The sequence below is a fragment of the Apaloderma vittatum genome, unplaced genomic scaffold (genome assembly GCF_000703405.1).
Source record: "Apaloderma vittatum isolate BGI_N311 unplaced genomic scaffold, ASM70340v1 scaffold24133, whole genome shotgun sequence".
Classification (NCBI taxonomy): domain Eukaryota; kingdom Metazoa; phylum Chordata; class Aves; order Trogoniformes; family Trogonidae; genus Apaloderma; species Apaloderma vittatum.
Window position 1 is genome coordinate 6,720 of NW_009710195.1, and position 17,564 is coordinate 24,283.

Consider the following 17,564-nt stretch of genomic DNA (forward strand, 5'->3'; position numbering starts at 1 on the left):
CAAGCTTATACTTTGCTGATTTGTAGTCACTGTGATTGGCAGTCTAGTTTTTTGCTACGATGGGGTTGTTTGAGGTTGTGCTATGATTTTATAGTTATTCCAAGCATTATAAGAAGGCATAAAATAAACTGCCTAGAAATAACTGCCACTGAATTATTTCTTGGAGTTGCAGTAGGAGCCAGCTGCCTGAAACCAGTGTCTGTTTAGGAGCTTTTTCTTGTTTGTTTGTTGTTCTTTTTTTTTAAGCAAGTGCCTTATCAACCTGATGAGGCAGGACACTTCTAACCAGTGGATTTGATGGTATTTTTGTTAATTGATGGTCAGAGTTCCCACTCAGGATCAGCAGTGAGTTGGAGCGAGTGGGGACAGGGTGGCACAGGTCACCCACAGGAGGTGGGTGAAATTGCGCCTGGGCAGCCGGAAAGATTGTAGTGCTTTTCATTTCAGGCTCCCAAATTATTTTTCTCCCTGCAGAGCTCCTGGCAGAGGTGCGGGGGACCCGCAGCAGCACACCCTGATGCCTGAGAAGAAGCACGGGCATCTCCTAAGGGTGCTTCAAGCTTGGTCCCTTGTCCTGTGGGAAAGCAGCTGCTGCAGCGGGCAGGGCAGGCGTGGGTCTCCAGGTAGATGGGGAGGGAAATTGCAATTAGGATGTTGTCCCTTTGGCAGGCAGCAAGAGCCAGGACATGATGGGGGGGGGAGTGTCAGGCTGGGAAGAGAGATGAGGGCAAAGAACTCCTGACTCATGTACTGACCGGTGTCATTAGCCCCCTGCCCACAAACCGCCCTAATGAGGGGCATAGCTATGACTGGCAGGTGCAGCAGAGCGTACTGCAGCCCTGTGTGGCTGCAGAGTCTGGATTATTGGGTAGTGGGATCTGGATGCTGACTCCGGTGAGCAGGGACCAGAGCTTTTGGGTTTCACAGAATCACAGAATGCTAGGAGTTGGAAGGGACCTCGAAAGACCATCTAGTCCAGCTGCCCTGCCAGAGCAGGATCCCCTGGCAATGGCGTTCATGCCGAGAGCTGTGTCTGGCTGCCACTGTGCCACTGAGCTGGAGTCGATGCTTATTTGTGATCCACTTGTTTCCATTTGACCTTCTCCTCTTACTGCCTTTTACTGTAAATAAGTCTTCATGCTTGGTGATGTTTATACCTAGAAGTGTTTCTGGAGCATCATCGCGCTGCCTTCAGCCTGACTTCTGCAAGGCGCAGCCCTTGTGCTGGCTCTCCTCCTGTGCTCAGACAGGCCACGGACCCCAGCAATGGGACTTCTGAGGAAATAAGCTGATTCTGGGGATGTTCTTCTGGAATCGACCATGGGACAGCACTGGCAGGACCCCAGCATGCTCTTCATGTGCTTTGTTCCCAAAGATGTGGATACCTCTGGCCTCTTTGGAGGGCATCTGCTGCCCAAGGTTTCTGCATGGCCAGGTCCCTGACAGGAGACTGTCCCTGTCCAGCTGAGCAGGAACTGACTTTCTGTGCCAACTCTGCATTCAGGTATCCGCTGTCTCCAAAGCCAGCAAGATTTTACACCAACCTTCTCCTCTGCTTATGCCCGTGGCACAACACTTACGCTGTAACACCTCCCGCTGTGGTGTGTATTTGACACAGAGGTCTCATTTCACTGGGATTTAGTGGAAGTGGCCAGCAAGGATTGGGAAGGCTGTTCTATGAGCAAGCCTGGATGAAGGGAGATGCAGTGCAGAGACCTGGGGAGCCTGTGAGGGGCCCATGGTGATGCTCTGCCCTGGGACTGCAGCTCCTGCAGCTCGCTCCCAAAAGCAGCATGAGCAAAGCCACAACCCTATGCATGTTTTTCAGGGCAGTATCTGACTTCCTAAAATTGAGCTTTCCAAGTCCTTCCTCTTTTCATTTAACGTGGGTTTTTTTTTCCCCTTGCTTGAGTGACTTCTCTCCTATCCAGATTTCCCAAGTCCTCCCACCCTTTGAAAGCTTTTGTGGTTTCGCAGCAGTGAAGGTATCAGACAGACCAAATACGGGGTGAGCCCTCTGTCCGCAGACCTTGCTGGGGACCTCTGGCTGTGCTTCATAACCGTGTCTGTGCCGTGCTTACAGAATGCTCTGTTCAAGCAGGAGACAGGTATTTTCCTTCTGCTGCTCCATCTGCAGCCCCCCGAGGCAGAGGAGAGGCAGAGAGAGTGGGATGCTGCTTCTTTCCTCCAAAGCGAACGGTGGCAGCATGTCCATGACATCCTGGGATCAGCCTTCCCAGGTGCTGAGACGGGCAGATGTTCCCCCCACCCCCCCAGCATCTGCTCAGCCTCCAAAACCCTCGCTGCGCAGTGACTTAGTGGCAGGTTGAAACATTTCCGCTCCTTTTCACGCATGAAAACCTCCAAATCTCATGAACTCCCTCTTAATTTATATTCTGAATGGCTGCTCTGGGAAGGAGAATCCTGCAGATTAAGGAACAGCGTCACAACGCACCAAGTGAACAAGCGTGTAGCTGGGAGGGGAGGCAGGGGCTGCTTGGTTTTGGACCTGAGGATACTCCAGAAGCATCAGGGAGCAGGTTTGGGACAGAGCAGCTCTCTGAATTAATGCTGCTGGGCTGAGAAATGCCCTTCTCACATGAAGCAAGATGAGTGACTGCTTTGGGTCCCTCCTTGACGTCCCCAAGCGTGGCTCTGGCTGTGTGCCTGTGGGTTGCTAGTGCGGAGCACAGGCTTTTTCCATGGGCTCACCTGCCAAGCACCTGCATCCCTACAGCGATCGGGAAACAGGAGCATCTCTGTGAGGCCTTTGAACACCTCCACGTATTTTTCAGGTCTCTAAACTGAATGCAAGGAGCCTGGTCCTTTGCTCTGGTGAAGTTGGCAGCAGCAGCTCATCCAATCGTGCATTTAGTAAATGAAATTTGAGATTCTTGAAGTGCTACCTACCATCCTGTTTGCGTGGCCAAATTTATTTGGTCAGGTGTGGCAGCAGGGTAGCTCCAGCAGCTGCAGGGAGGTAGATGGATGTGGGCTCCTTTTCTGCCTGTTAAATAACACTTATGGCTTTGATGCATCTCCAGATGCTTTACGGAAGAGGCCAAGGTGATGGCAGCTGAAGAAAGTGGCCTTGAGTTAAAAGCTGTTTCTTGAGGCAAGAGAGCACCTTCCACAGGAGGACTGTGCCCCCATGTTTGCTCAGCTTGGGAGCAAAAGGTGCCCTGAGCTGTGAGGCAGCGCTTCTCCAACCTGGGCTTGGAAATCACCGCGAAGGAGATGCTGAAAGCCTTCGCAGATGTTGCCTTGCAGCAGGTTGGTAGCGAGAGGGAAAGGTGCTGCAAATGAAGTATTGTCAGGCTTGGAAGGGAGGAGGAGACCAGAGGAGCTGCCTGGGGAGAAGCTGGGCTCAGCCCTTGCAGGAAGGGATAGGATGATCCCCTGCTGGTGGTGAGGTTTAGGCTGGCTGCCTGAAAAGGGGACTGGTCTTTATCTTTCCCACAATCACTGCAGGGTTTGGACACCTTCATCCATCTTGCTGTTCCCAAGCCTCTGCAGAGCCCCAACAGCCCCAGGAGCTGCTGCCGGGTCCCAGCAGCTCGGGGCAGGTGCCAGTGCCCCCAGCCTGACCCAACCAGGCAGGGAGGAGAGGCTTTAAAAATACATTCCCCGTGCAAAACCAGGACAGAAATAGCCCTGCCAGAGCTTGGAGGTTTCATTTGACTGCGGGGCTGCATCCCAGGCTGTCAACAAGCAGAGTTGCTAGTGGATGGCGCCCTCCTTTCTGATAAAGAAGTAGTGTTGAGACAGACACCCTGTCCGTCCCCAACATCTGCATTTCTGTCCCCCAGCCAAAGGAGGTTGTGCATTTGCTGAGTGCCAGCTTCGTTTTTTTTCCTGGTGAGCCAAGCGAGTGTTTGCAAGCTCTGAAGCCTTTGCTGGGCTGGCAGCTGCCCAAAGCAGCACCAGCAGGAGGTACATGTTTAAGCAGAGGGTGCTGGACCCTTCTCAGGGATTATGGGGCTATGAATGCTGAAAGGAACAGTTGTGTCTTTCCTCCTGCTTCTCCCTGACTGTCCTGGGTGACTTCGCTTCTCTCTCATGTTTTTTTTAACATGAGGTTTCTTGTGCAAGACCTGAGTTTCCTGCTAGGTTATGCAATGGTCTGATCTTTACGCCCTGTCCAGAGCTGTACCTCATGGGGGTCTTCAGAGCCTGGTGGGGATGGTGCTCCTCAGATGGGTGAGCTGCAGAGGAGGCTGGTCCCCAGCACTGGGCTTGTACCTCTGTTGGGCCTCAGCCTGCTTTTTTGAGAAAACATAGAACTTTCTAATATCACCACGGGGGCTAGAGGCTGCGTACAAAGCATCAGGCTGGAAATACTCCTCGGTGCCAAATCTGGCTCTGTCTGGGGAGCACAAAATCAGGTGTGGATAGATACAAGCAGGTGGTCAGGGAGGTTCTGGGGCAGGTTGGCAGCGATGCCACCAGTTCCTGTGTTGGCAGTTGTGCGGGCGCCAGCCGGAGCCCAGCCCAGCCCTGTACGTGTGAGCAGAGGGTTTATTTTTAGTCCTGAGAGCACTTGCTCCTTCCCCCACAAAACCATCTGCTGCCTCCAGCGGGGCTGGTTTGTTGGCGTTTTGAGTCAACAAAGCGAATATCCCCCCTCGAAATTTTCCATATTTTGGCTGCAAACCAGGATGTTTTTCACGCTCATCTTCTTCCTCCTACCCTCATATCATCCAAAACACTCGTGGATGGGTGGGTAGAGGACAAGCTTTGGGCTATGTCTGATCCCTCCCTCAGCTTTGTACTTCAACCTGAGCAGAGCACTGGGGTGTCAGGAAGGGGACTCACTCCGACATGATCTAGGGATTCTTCCAAGGGTGCCCAAACCCCTTTGTGGGGAACGTAACAGATGCTCACCAGGCTTAAGATGAAAACTTGAGCTTGATTGCCTTGAGTTACTGATTATCAGTGGACATGGCAGTTCTGCTGAGTGAAAGCGAAGATTCTGAGCAATGCACTTGGTGAGGACTGGCTCCACTGGTCTGTTTGTAGATGTGGGTCTCAACACAACAGAAAGGGTTGAAAGCAAAATGAGGCAGCGTGAGGGTAATGAATGTGTGCTCCCCACGCCAGAGCGGCTTTTGAGCTTTTCCAGGTCTGTGCCTGCAAAATTCCCTCCCGCCCCGAACCGTGCTCTCCCAGAGTCATGTGATACCTCCAGTGGGGACACTGGGCTGTGGTCCCTGCTGGCGGTTTTTGTCACCAGGGTGAGTGTCCCAGCAGGGGCGTCTGTGAGTACAAGGTGGCCGAGAGGATGCCAGCCATGAGAGAGTGGGACAAAGTCAGGTCTGGGGTTAGTTGCAAGTGTCCGTCTCCTTCCCAGCATCGTTCCCAGCTGGTGAGTACCTGGGTTGGGAGCATGGGCTTTACCTGTTTTAGTCTCACTGGAAGGTCTGGCGACAGGTCTGCACATGTAAGCGAAGAGTTTCACTCTTCATCCAGCACTATCAAAGGGTGTCACGAGCTTGGGGGAATCAAGTTCTCCCAGTTTTCTGAGTAGCAGTGAGCTACAGCTGCGCTGGGTCATTCTGGCGGCCCCTCCAACAGCACCCAGTGGGTGCCACTGAAAGTGTTCACAGATTAGGGGGCTTCCACATCCCAGCCTATATGAGAGTCTCCATCAAGGGCTTCCTTCTTGGATGAGAACGAAAATGGGGGTGTGCAGTCCAGGTCCTGGGTGAGGAGCCTTCATCTGCAGGAGACACATGGCCGATGGCTTGGAGTAAGTTGAACTCTGGCAGACATTTACTGGGACTCTCCAGGATATCAATCCCAGGGCAATCAAGGATCTGGGATGACTGAAAAAGCCTTTCCCTCCAATCACTTCCCCACCACCGTTCTCCGGATGTTTCCTCTGAGGAAGCAAATTAAGGATCCTTAAAGTTACATCTTTTAACAGGCAATCAGTGCTCCTCTCTGCAGGGAAGGTCCTTCATCAACAGTCGCACAGGTCCTCGTGCTGAGATAAACACCACGTCGGATAGTGCCTCCTTCCAGCAGAAGATGTCTTTGCATGCAGAAGGCAGGGTGCATACGTGCTACAAGGATGAATTTTGTTCGGCTCGTGGCTGTGCAGGCTGGGGAGACAGGAACGTGGAGATAACTTGCTGCTCTGTATCTAGGTGGCACCTAAAGACCAAGCAGAACTTTGGAGGTACCGCATGGCTCCGGTGGGACATTTCCCACAGCTCCTGATGCTGTTTTTCACAAGGGAATGGGAGCACTGGGGGCATGCAAGAAGGGAGCTCCTGGAGGCCACTCAGTCTCAGCATAGTTTGTGTTTGGAGCTCATTTATTCAGCAGCTCCTTAAAGCCTTCATAAATGGGTGCTGCTAAGTACAGAGACGTGACCGCTCTGGAGTTCAGTTATTTACAGCTGACTGCAGCTGACTTATGCTGCCTCCATCAGCAGGGCTGAGCAGGGAAGGAAAACCTTCTGGAATGAGAGCCAGGAGATACAAAGGAATTCCTGCCTGCGTTTTTCCCCACTGTTGCCAGCCTGTCTCAGCCTGATATGTTGATAAATGCAGGTTTGGGGGAAACCTAGGAAGCTGCAGGGAAATATTTGTGGGTCTAGGTGAGAACCATGTGGAAACGTGGGAGGAGCTTCTCGTTTTAACCTTAAAATGTGCATTTAAACCTAAAGCCAGTTTGCCCTAGCCAGCTGAAAGCAACTGAGCTTTTTGACCTTGCTGTGCCCAGCTCTGTCCTCACAGCATTTTCACAACGGGCTCTGCTGAGCCTTGGATGCTCTTTGCATCCAATGCATAAAACAAAAGAGCCCTTCACAGTGTTAAAAATCATCATGAATCATCGTGGCCACTGACGCATGGGTCTGATTTCCCCTGTCCCACGGGGAAAAGAATTTGCAGCAAACCCAACGTGTGGAAATGGGAATGCGATGGAAGAGGTGTCTTCCAAGAGCACGGCCTCTGCACCGCTCCCTGGTGTTACCTTGACTGTCGGCATCTGCCACGTTCACCACCGCTGAAGGCAAGTCCTTGTGGGCAAGGCAAAGCTCCTGGAGGGCATTGCGAAGAGCTGCCAGGGGGAAAGAAAAGTGATGCCATGCCTGCAAAGGACCTTCAGGGGCAGGAACAAGCTGTGCATGTCTGAGTCACGTGCTTAGGGGTGATGAAGCCTGTGAGCTGGGTCTCTCCTGGCTGCCATCACCTGTGCTCAGCCCATGTCACCTCCAGGCCAGGAGGGTCTTCTGAGCTGCTTTGATTAGTAGGTGCTCAAAGCTCCCTAGGTTTTTGGTTTCACTTGTTTTTTAATTTTTCTTTTAATAGTGAGCCTTATTTTCGTCCCGACTACCAGATACACGTGGCTTGCAGCTACTCAAGTAGGCATTGCAGCCAGTTGTGGTTCTCAGCTGCTTTGTGCCCGTGGTTTCTTTAGTGTTTCTCCTCTCTCCACCCAAGGTGGAGCTGCCTGTGAAGGTGTTTTCCTTTAGGTACGTTCTGTAGGAGCAGCTGCCTGGCCGTCAGAAAATGTTTGGGCATCTCTAAGGATGGTTTCTGTGGTGAAAGCAATGACATGTCTCTAGGCTCCTCTGTGCTAAATGGGAGTGGGGAGGAGCGAAGCCAGATGAAGGGCAGCCTGGCCATCAGTTAACTTCTGCTTTTCTTTCTCCTCATGCTGTATCACTGTTGAATTTCTTAAAGCCGCTTTGTCTTCCTCAATTTCTCTCTGTGCGCTGCTTGTGTCATTTCTGTCTGGCTCTGTTTCCTCCTTTGCTGCTCAGCTGCTTGTCCAGCTGCTTTTTAATCTGTTCACCTCCCCTGCTCTCTTTTCTCCCCTCACACAGCTCTCTCCTTCTCCAAACTCATCATGTTCACCAGCAGCATTTTCTGTGCAAGCTGTTTGTCGGGCTGCATGATGGGCATAATGTTTGCGGGCACTTCTTCACAGTCCGGCGCATGGTCCTCACCGAGGCGTGACCCCTCAGGGAGGCACCTGAACCTCCCTCGGATGCTGGTGCTCACTCAGCCATGTCACTCGTTCGCTTGATTCATCCAGATTTGAAGGGGTGGGAAGGGAAAAGAAACCTCCCAGCCATCAGTCATGCTTGAGCCTGCCCAGACTGAGATCTGCAGTCCAGCGCTCACATGAATTTATCGTGCCTTCCCTCCTCCTTGCCTTCCTCCTCGCTTGGCGCTTTGCTTCAGCATCCCAAACCTTCCCATTTCAGAGCAGGGTTTGTCTCTGGCTGAGGTCATGTTGTGCAGGTGCTCTAGGCTGAAACTCTGGTTTGGTATCAGCTGCAGAGAGCTTTCTGTTACCTTAAACTCAGTTTTGTTACTGCAGTGTAATGCTCCTTAACTCCCTCCCCTTGGTGTGATAACTCAGGTTGTCTTATCTTCAGCTGGATCAAAGAGGCTGCCCTGGTGGGAGGGAGCATGGGAGCCCTTCAGCCACCCAGAAACCTCACCCAAGGGTCTGAGGGCCCCTTGCCATCGCCCAGCACATCCTGAGTTCCCACATGTTGCCATAGGATGCTGGTACCCAACCGCACTACGGATTTGGGAGCACCAGAGGGACTGCTTAAGGAAGGCATCCCCGAGAAGTAGCTAAATTCTGTTTTGTTAAAAAAAAAAAAGAGATAAAAATAAAGCCCTGTGCTTTTGCACAGAGTTATTCACGCGTAGCAGAAAATAGAGCTGGTATGCGATGCCTGTCTGCAATGTACTCCAGGAGCTACAGAGGCACTGACTGGCACTTTGGGACCAAGGGCAAGATATTATTTATAGCCAGCCTCAGTGAATCATTCCTTCGAAGGTTCTTTTTTTTTTTTCCTTTGAGTCCACTGCCTCTTCCCTTTGTGGCATTGCTGTCCTTCCCCCTTTCTACCATCGGCAACTTTGTGATAATTGTGCACAAACCTGTAGGGAAGCATGCAGCATCTCTTCCTTCCCTGGTCCCAAACCAGAAGGCATCAAGTAGCAGGAATTAAATCAGTGCCGTGCAGCCAGAGATGAATTTCAACACACTTATCCCTGAGCTCCTTCAGAAATGGATATCTTTTTCCAAGTGTGCCACCATGCAGATAATTTCTTAAAAGGGCCCTCTGCTCAGCAGCTGCAGGAGCAGGGATGTGGCTGGGAACCATAGGGTTATTCCCCACCTTCCCTTGCACCCTTACTCTTTTTGTAAGCCAAAAAGCTAGGAATTTAAAAGTCCAAAGATGTGTGTCAAGTGATCATCAGGGAGTAAATCTATGTCCTTAATTATTTATGACTTACTTGGCATATTCTGAATAATTGACTTATCTAGCATTGAGCACTTGGGAGGGTAGCAGAGGATGCTGCTGCAGGGTCAGAGGGATGTGAATAGAGAAATAAAACCCTGAGGAGGAGATTTTTGAAGAAGCTGGTTGAGAGTTTGGCATCCAGTTTCACTTTGGCAGATGTCCTCTGTGTGAAGAGCTGGGGGGGGGCAGGAGGTCGCATGGTGCTGGGGCAAGAGGCTGTCACTGGGTCACAACCCACCGTGACAGAGCCTAACCCCGCTCGCCTCTCACTTGTCTTCCAGCCCATCACTTCATCACGGCGACGGCGTGCCAGGAGGCAGACTACGGCTGGATGATCCGGCACTACTGCCTGAAGCAGTTCCAGCTCAGCATGGAGGACATCGGGCAGCCACTCTGGTGTGACTGGGACGAGACCGTGGGGTAAGTGAGGTCCCTTCCTGGCCCTGCAGCCATCTTTGATTTTGGGGCGTGACGAGGACAGCAGTGGGTTTTATTTAGGGAGGGGGAACAAATGTGCTGTTTCGGTCCACTCTGCAAGTGCTTATGCTGCCCCTGGCTCCATCCCTGCTGGGCCCAGCTGGAGGGACACCCTCATACTGGTGGCTTATGCAGGGACCATGAGGTGGGCTTGGAGGGGAGAGCAGTGGATATTGGCTACAAAGACTAGTTGGAGGCCAAAAACTAGCGATGTGCCCTGTGGGTCAGTGCTGAGTCCCATCCCACTTAACCCCTTCATTAACGGTGTGGTTGATGGGCCGGAGCATACCCTCAGCAAGTTTGCAGAAGACACCAGACTGGAAGGAGTAGGTGACATACCAGAGGGTGGTGCTGCTGTCCACAGGGACCTCGACAAGCTGGAGAAAGGGACTGATGGGAACTTTATGAAGTTCAGCAAGGTGCAAAGTCCTAGACCTGAGAAGGAATAACTCCAGCACCAGGATGTGTTGGGCACCACCCAACTGGAAAGCAGCTTGTCAGGAAAGGCCCCAGGGGTCTTAGTAGACACAAAGTTGAACACGAGCCAGCAATGTGCCCTTGCAGCAAAAATGAATGGTGTCTGGAGCTGTATTCAGAGGAGTATTCTGAGCAGGTCAAGGGAGGTTATCCTTCCCCTCTACTGGGCACTGGTGAAGCCACCCCTGGAGTGCTGGGTCCAGTGCTGGGCTTCCCAGTGTCTGAGAGACACAGGCATGCTGAAGAGAGTCCAGCAAAGGACCATGAAGATGATGAAGGGACTATAGTATGTCTCCTATAGGGAAAGGTTGAGATAGCTGGGACTGTTCAGCCTGGAGAAGAGAAGGCTTGGGGAGGTCTTATTAAGGTGTATAGATATCCAAGGGAGGGTGCAAAGAGGACAGAGCCAGGATCTTCCGAATGGTGCCCAGGGACAGGACCAGAGGCAATGGATGCTTCAGTTTAGAAGTCACCCAGGAGGTTGTGGAGTCTCCATCCTTGGAGATATTAAAAAAACCTCTGGACATGGTCGTGAGCAACCAGCTCTAGACAGCCCTAGTTGAGCAGGGGCATCTGGCCAAGATGAGGTGGACCTCCAGAGGTCCTCTCCAACCTCAGCCTTTGTGCGATTAAGTGGGCTTTCAAGGAGTCCAACCTAAGCAGTGTTTGGAAATCAGGATGGTGATCTTGCTCAAAACAGTTATGTACATATGAAGAAACTACATGCCCCGGTGGTGGAGCTTCAACAAAAGACCACTCTTCTCATTGTCCTCTACGTGCTGGGAATCAATGTGTTAATTAGGCAGTAGACTGGGATCCCTGTCACAGCTCCATTACCTCTTCTGGTGACTCACTGCTTGACGGACGAATTTTCCACAAGATTTTTCTTTTTTCTCAAGACTCAAGTTGTTCAAACAATCCAAAATGCCCTGACTAAAGGTGAAAACCCATGACCCACTGAGATGTTCTCAGACCCTCACTATCAGAGAGTCCCAGGCTGTCCCACTGGACCTACTGACTCACCCGCTACTTCCCAAAGTTGATTGTGTTGATTTTTTTCTAAGCAACTAGAGGGAAGGGCTGACATAGTAGGGCCTGACAGTCTTTAGCTAAGCTCCTGTTTGTAATCAGTGTCAGTGAATTAGCAGTGATTTATTACTTAGGAGAAGCGGAGGCACGGTCTGCTTCCCTGGTGGAATTCTCGGCGGCTTCCTTGGGGGTATAATGGGAACCCTACTTAATGCAGCAGCATCAGAGAGAGCAGGGATGTTGCGTTTGGGGAATGTGATGCTCTGTGAGTTTGGGTTTTGGCTTTTTTGAATTTTCTTCTTGGGTTCTTTTCATTGCAAGCCACCTCCTTTAGATTAGCCTCTTTCCTATTCGTAATCAGCAGAGCGGAATTTTTTTGTTATCACTGTGGCAGAAATTGTTCTCTTGGTGAGATAGTTTTGATTAAAGTTGCAAAAACCAGTCAAGGGTGTCTGTGTGTTGACATGAGGGCCTGAAAATAGCAAATAAAAATCCATTTTCTGCTCTGAGCTGGTTCTGCATTGTATCGCACCGTTGTGCCATGGCCTTCGTCCAGGAAAATGAAGTGGTGGACAAAACTGAGCTTTCGTGACACAAGGAGGGTATTGAGGTCCATTGGAGATGACGAGCAGGTGTTGCCATATGCCATGAGTGCTTTTGCACAAAAATTACAGTTTGTGTAAGATTATGGCTGATCTTCTGCTTCATGCTCCCTTCCTTCTGTGCCAAATTAAAATATATATAAATATGCATATGTGTATATATATATATATATATATACACAGACACATATATAGAGATAGAATTTGATAGCTTGGGTTTTCCTTTCTCTTTATCATTGACAAAATGAAGGGGAAGAAAAAAGAGTGGAAAGACCGTATGAAGTTTTCTTGTTCTGAGAAATGTCATCTGGTCCTGAAAATTGTCCAGAACACCAGTAGCCAGCAGCTTTGGGGGTCTGTGTGAAACCTCTCCCCCTCTGTCTATACTTTTGGAAGCAGCATCCAGGTATAGGCCAACTGTGATGAATGGCAGGAGATGAGGATAACCATTTCCCTGGTGTCTCCTGGCTGCCCTGGGGGTGAGCTCTCACCCCTGGGAACATCCCAGCAGAGACATCCGCTGTCCCAGCAGCAGGACCTTGCTTTTGATCCTGGTTCGGTGCTCTCTGCGAGCTGGATGAGATGCAATCTATCTTCTCCTCCAGAGCTTCAGTGAAGCCACTGCAGAGGGAGCAGAGGTGTATTAAGGAGCTTGTTCTTTATCTCTGAGGTCCTGTTTTTCTTCGAAATTGCTTCTACTAAACTTGTTATCCTTGAGGCAATTGGAGGAAATGTGGATAAACTTGCAGTGTTTAGCTTGATTGCACGAGTCCATTTGCTCCGTGTAAACACAAGGCTTAGGGTTATTTAGAACATGACATTCCTCTGATCCTCCTGTGCCCTCAGGACACTGGGAAAGTCAGGAAGAAATAGCTCAGCTATTGCTGTAAATAAGCTGCTCTGCAAGGAGATGGCTTTTGGGTGGCCACTTTGCTCAGCAGCCCTGCTCCCCGGGAGTGTGTGGGACTCACCGGACCCCTTGTAGGAGAAAAAGTAATGTTAGGAGATGTCCCAGCACGAGCAGGCAGAGGGTGGCACAGGCTGGCTGGCCACCCCCTTGGATTTATGGGAAAGGACTTGACTACCACCAGGCTTGAGATGAAGAAATGGAAATAAAACACTTGCCTGGAGCCTGTTTCCTCTCCACATCTTCCTACAAACCAAGGAATTTTGATGCTTGAAACCAATATGAAACAAGAATGGGAAATGTTTGAAGGTTTTGCCTCTGCCAGGACCTGTACCAGCAGCAGCAGCGGGTTTGGACCTGTGATTTCTCGTACGTGGTGTTTAGCAGGGAAGTGCCTGTTAGGCCCATTATTTACTGCTCAGTTGAGAATGGCATGATGGGAACATTTGGATAAATTAATTGTCTCAGCGGAGTTTGTAATTGTGGTTTATCTATCTTATTTATAAGTCACAGATTATCCTCCCTTCTTACATTCAGAGGTATTAATCGAACTCTTGTGTTGCTGGTACTGCTGCATTCAGGTGTTATAGGGAGGTGTCTCTGGACCAGGAATGTTGGCTGAGGTTGGGCTTGGACCACGTGAACAGGCACCAACTCTCTTGAGAAGGTTTGTCCAACACCATCAAGCTCGGCTGGCTTTCTTAGCTGTGCTCATTTGGGTAAAGCTGAGGGGGTTTGATATGCAAGTCACGTACCAGGGGAACTTGTGTGAGCTGTTACGTGCTTCAGGAATGGAATACCGGGTGGTTTTTAATAAAATGATTAATTCCAGAAGTTGGCCATGATTGCTCTCTCCTGGGAAAGTAGAAGGACTGCTCTGAGAGGTATTTTCTCTTGAGCCACCTGGTTTCCTTCCCTCTCTTCCTCCCCAAAGGATGAGCAATTTGGCGTGGCCTCAGATGCTCCTGCTGGGTCAGCTGCCCACCAGAATCCCACCAGGGCCTCTCCAGCCCCTCAGTAGCATCGCCCCACGGATCCCTTTCCTCAAAGCGATTTAGACCAAGCACCCCGGTGTTTTGTCATCCACGGCTTGCAGCCACCCTGTCATTTAAAGTTGTGGTCTCCTCTGCTTCAGGACGGGGCGGGTCAAGCTGCTTTGTCTGGGAGCTCAGCTGTGCATGACTAATTATCCCAAAGATCAACTTGGCTATTTCGATGCCAGGTCCAGATTCATCAGCCTGGAGGTGGAGGCGGAAGGTATTAGCTGCGGTCTCCCTCGGGGCAGCTATTTTGAGGACGTGGAGCACTACGGGCAGAGCTGGGGCAGCCGGAGGGGTCGAGGTGCCGGCTGCTCACCCACGAATGCGTCAGTAGGAGCTGATGGCTTGTAGATGTTTCTCCTGCACGGTTCTAGCTTGCTGGTGAGCCGTGGCCAGGGGACAGCTTTGCACGATGGTTTTGCGACGCATTGGCGCCCCATGGGGGGAAGCTTGCTGAGCTGAGCAGCTGCGAGTGTCACTCCAGCCGAGCCTGGAGCCTTCACCCCAAATATATCTGCTAAAAATCTCCGGGGAATGCTTTCCCCTCACCACGGGCATCCTACAGGGAAGGAGCTCACTCGTGTGAGCATGTCAGTCTGACAGCTGCAGCCGGGTCCAAAAATGAGGGATGATGATGTCAGCTCCCGGCACCGCCACCCTGCTCCTATTGGCACCGCGAGGCTGTGCTCACAGCTTTGGATACGCTCACAGTGTGTCTTGAAGTCATTTACCCATTTTCTTATAGAAAACACATCAATCTCATTGTCTACTCACTTTTCTTCAAGTTACCAAGTCCCTTCTGGATACCTTTTGGCATGTCTCCAAGCTCACCCTGCAGCCTGCAGAGGGCAAAATCATTTCTTCTTTTAATTTACAAAGCAAAAGGAAAGCCTTGTGCTGGTTTGTGGCTTTTGTTTGGTTTGTCTTGTTTTCTTTTTTCCCTTCTGAAGCAAGGGATTTAAGGAGGATAGGGAAAATGCTGATACTCGTGGCAAAAGGGAGACCTGGCAATCCTATGAACCCCAACTATGGAGTGTAACACCACGCGCACCCAAGCGCTGGCAAGGAGTCAATGGCAGATTGAGTTCCAATCTTGGTTGCAGAGGTAAAAAAAAAAACAAAACACAGAGGCATTGCTTAGGATTTACAGAGGTATAAGCGTTTGGATCCTGTCAAACCATAAATCAGTCCTCGATTGCTTCCCATCAGTGGCCTGTCCTCATCCTGCCCATGGATGTTTGTCCCCACGTGGTCCTCGTGCTGCTCAGCCTCCTCCCGCTGCAGCATCCTTTAAATCCAAACTGTTTCCATGGCGATGAGAAAAACAGTTTTAATTTCAGCTCACATTGGGTAAGGAAAAAATTCTTTAGGGCTAAGCAAAGCTGCACTTCAGGGCAGGCTGCCCGTTTTCCTGCCCACAGCCTGTGGTGGTGGGATGGCTTGGGAAAAGCTGCCCCATTTCCAGTGCTACTCTACGTCAGCTCAATAATCACAAGGTTTTTTTTAATATTCCTCTTAGTAATTAAAGCTAATCTTTTAGGATTTTAAATTAAGAAGCTGGTATTTTAAGGCAAAACTAAGGGAGAGGAGGGGTGGAAGAAGAAGGAGGTCTTGTAGGCACAGATGGCTTCTCCCACCATGCCTCTGGGGACACACAGACCATCGTAGCGAGATAAGGGCACCCTCCATGCTCAGCGCTCTTCCAGCCATGGGCATCCCTCCATCCCTCCACCTCGAAGCACAGGGGAGCTGCCAAGAGCTGCTGTTCTCAGTGGAGCCCTTGCTGGGCTCTGGGTGATTTTTGGCTCTGGAAAAGACCCTAGAGAGGTCAAAGCCCAGTTGGGAAAAGGGAGCATGACTTGAGGATGCTTCTCATTGAAGCCACTGAGCTCTCTTTGAGGCTGGGGGAAGCAGGAGCAGCCTGAGGGCTCTAACCAGGAATTTTTTTTCTGCAGATCCAACAGGATGCTCCTTGTGAGAAGCAAGAAGAGATTTCAAATACCTTGTCATGGGGTCAGAGGTGACCAATAGAAAGGCTTCTGTTGCTTCTGTTCCAAAGAGCATCGTAATGCCCTCCTCCATCACCAGCCAGGTTTTGCTGCCTGACTTGGCTGTTACGAATAGCACACGGCGCTGCCAGTTATGAACAGCTTTGGGCTGCACCGGCTATTCATAGCCCCTGGCAAACAGCATTAAAAACACGTGCTCCTTCAGGTGCTTCTTGCTCCCAGGCAGGTTGAGGAGTCCAGAAAAACCATCTTTAGCTTTCACATCCTCAGATCCTCTGGATGCTTTGCAAAGCCATGGGGACATGCCACGGTGCAGGTCCATGGCCCGGTGTTTTCTTTACCTCCTTATCTTCCACAGCCAAACTGAGCTATCACGGAGCTTGTTGGAAGCCTGGCCAGGGCTCTGCCCTGTGATTAATCCCCCCACACACACACACTATCAGCAAGGCCCTGCTCAGCTGTTTGCAGAGGGCAGCCAGCCCCAGTCTGGGGGGTAAGGGAGGAGAGGACACAGGGCTTGGGTATTTCTCTACACAATCCCCACCGTGGGTCTCCTTTGGTGTCAGTGGCACTCAGGTCACTTAGATCTCCCCACCAAAAAGTCACCTCAATGTGTTGCCAGGCACTGCAATCCCCATATGTCCCCAATGCTGTCCCTAATGGTTTTGTTGCGTTTTTTTTTTTTTGTGGAAGCCTGTGCCCTTGCTTCGCTGGAGAAGATGGCATTTTGGGAGGTGGAGGCTTGCAAATGAGCTGTAAGATTGTTTGAAAGGCAAAAGCTTGATGCTACCTTCTCCCCAAAGAGTTTTAACTCTGTAACTAAGGATTACATGCCCTTCTGGACACCAGAAATAGCGTGAGCATCTTTGCAGCTCCCAGAGCTTGGCTCAGCTTTGCCCAGCAGAGCGTGGTGGAGGGGAACCTCACTCTACTGGGCTGAGCTGTGGGGCGGCAAGGGGAGGGCAAAGCAGCCATTCTGGGCTGGAAAACAACCCTCTGAGATGTTTCACCATCAGCGTGGGCTGAATTCCCCTGGTGGGACCATGCTGGCGTGGTGCTAACGCAATAAGGCGTCTCTGCTTGCGGGGAGAGAGAGAGAACCAGATGCCGCTTTGGAGACGCAACAGGATGAGCGCTCCCCATGAGCTCACGGCTGTGGCAGGGAAAAGCACGCTCAGCTCCAGGCGTCAACACTGCTGCTCTCCAGTGGGATCTTGATCCCTACTGACAAGCTCAGCCTGGGTTCGACCAGTCTGGTTTATCCGTATCCCAGCAAATGGATCCCATTGGTATCCCTGTGCTGTAGCAGGCTGGCTTTGGGACAGGGCACATGAAAATAAAGGGAACAATGGGCTTATGTTATCTTAGCGCACAGCTGCAGAGCCCCCCTCAGGATGGAAGGACCTCCATCCACACCTGGACAGACAGTTGTAACCCCACGGCCGTGTCCTCGCCCCCGCCAGGGCTGCAGCCGCTCGGCTCCTCTGCTTGGGTCCGTCCTCTCCGGAGCCGTCTGAACGCTGGAACAGGGACGCTGCTGAAGCGTGGAGTGTAATGACAGTTTATCCTTTCTTTTCCTGACACCATTTTGCTTTGGTGACTTGCACATCTTCACATATAATGACGGGGGCAGCTATTTATCAGCATGAAAGCGCGATCTGAGCCGGGGAAGGGCTAAGCCAGCTGCTGTGCGGCCCTCCAGTCTTAAAAATAGCTTTTATTTGTTTCTCTTTTAACTCTTTC

The 17,564-nt window shown here is 51.0% G+C and overlaps 1 protein-coding gene across 1 annotated transcript in view; it reads left to right on the forward strand.

Annotated features, from left to right (window-relative positions):
• Nucleotides 1–9,561: 9,561 nt before the first annotated feature.
• Nucleotides 9,562–17,564, forward strand: part of RAMP1 (receptor (G protein-coupled) activity modifying protein 1) — a gene marked incomplete at both ends in the record, with an annotated part of 9,585 nt that continues 1,582 nt past the window's right edge. Inside the window, one exon of the mRNA XM_009867227.1 lies at nt 9,562–9,700. Coding sequence (XP_009865529.1) covers nt 9,562–9,700 — 139 coding nt within the window. The remainder of the gene's footprint in view (nt 9,701–17,564) is intronic.